The sequence below is a fragment of the Papilio xuthus genome, unplaced genomic scaffold (assembly GCF_000836235.2).
Source record: "Papilio xuthus unplaced genomic scaffold, Pxut_1.1 DF826382.1, whole genome shotgun sequence".
NCBI lineage: Eukaryota > Metazoa > Arthropoda > Insecta > Lepidoptera > Papilionidae > Papilio > Papilio xuthus.
Window position 1 is genome coordinate 1 of NW_013532267.1, and position 1,088 is coordinate 1,088.

At 39.1% G+C, this 1,088-nt stretch overlaps 1 protein-coding gene across 1 annotated transcript; it reads right to left on the reverse strand.

The window, feature by feature from the left end:
* Nucleotides 1-209: 209 nt before the first annotated feature.
* Nucleotides 210-1,082, reverse strand: LOC106123036 (acyl-CoA synthetase family member 3, mitochondrial-like). Its single transcript, XM_013319174.1, has 2 exons — nucleotides 843-1,082; nucleotides 210-464 (listed from the first exon to the last, which is right to left on the reverse strand). Exons 1-2 carry the CDS (start codon nucleotides 1,041-1,043, stop codon nucleotides 210-212), a joined length of 456 nt encoding a protein of 151 aa, XP_013174628.1. The 5' UTR covers nucleotides 1,044-1,082.
* Between the last annotated feature and the right edge of the window lie 6 nt (nucleotides 1,083-1,088).

Below are 1,088 nucleotides of genomic sequence, written 5' to 3' on the forward strand. Positions count from 1 at the left end.
TTATAAATGCGAATGTTTAGATGGATGGAGGTTTGTTAGAAGGTATCTCCGGAATGGATCCATGGATCTTGCTGAAATTTGACATAGATCTTTCTAGATCTGATTTCATAGTTTGAAAGAAGACATAGGATATGTTTCTATATTTCTTTAAAATAATTAATGAAATAACCAATTAGTGTCATACTAAGTGTACATTCATACTAAGTTCACTAAGGATGTTTCTCAGTAATCAATTGACTCTGAGTGTAGTTAACAGAAAGGTAACATACCTGTGTATCCGGTACTGCCGATTCCACGGTAACCAATGGTTTCAGTTCACCAACAGTTGCTATCCTTGCTGTGACTCCAGGTAAAGGCACACCCACACAGCCCACCTGCCGCTGTTCCACCGGTCTGTACGGGTTACTGAGAGCCATACCCACTTCTGACATACCGTAACGCTCTAGTAAGCGAATACCTGATATCTGATTAACACAAAATAAGATTAACCTACTTAAATTCATTCGTTAAATAATCATTAGCCAATCCATAGTAAAGTATAGACAATTTTAATTATCCCCCCATCCGTCCCAAGTAAGGTTAGGTATATAAGACTGCCTAATATATGTGATGTCCATTTTATCATTGGTTTCTGAGACTAAAATCGCTGCATAAAAATATCGACATCCCTATCTTTGACAAGAAAGAGATAATATGTTTTAAATGGCGATTTTGACATCAGAAACCCACGGATTATGTTATATTGCGGTCTTTACTTGGGGGGATTATGAAAAGCGTCTAATCGACATATTATATGTTAACATTTGAAAAATTTTACTATAACAACTTATAAACAAACTCACCTCCTCCCACTTCCTAAACAGTTTATCAGGTAATGGCGCGGATCCCGCACACATCAACCTCATTTTACTACCAAGCGTGCTCCGTACGTAATCCGCCATCTTGCCATCCGCAAACATCGTATCATAATCAGCAGCAAGGCGGGAATACATCGCGGGTACTCCGTGGAATACTGACACTTTAGCTTCCTCTCTCTCTCCCATACCGAGTAAGCGAGACCACACAACATGTGATACGAACGACGATAA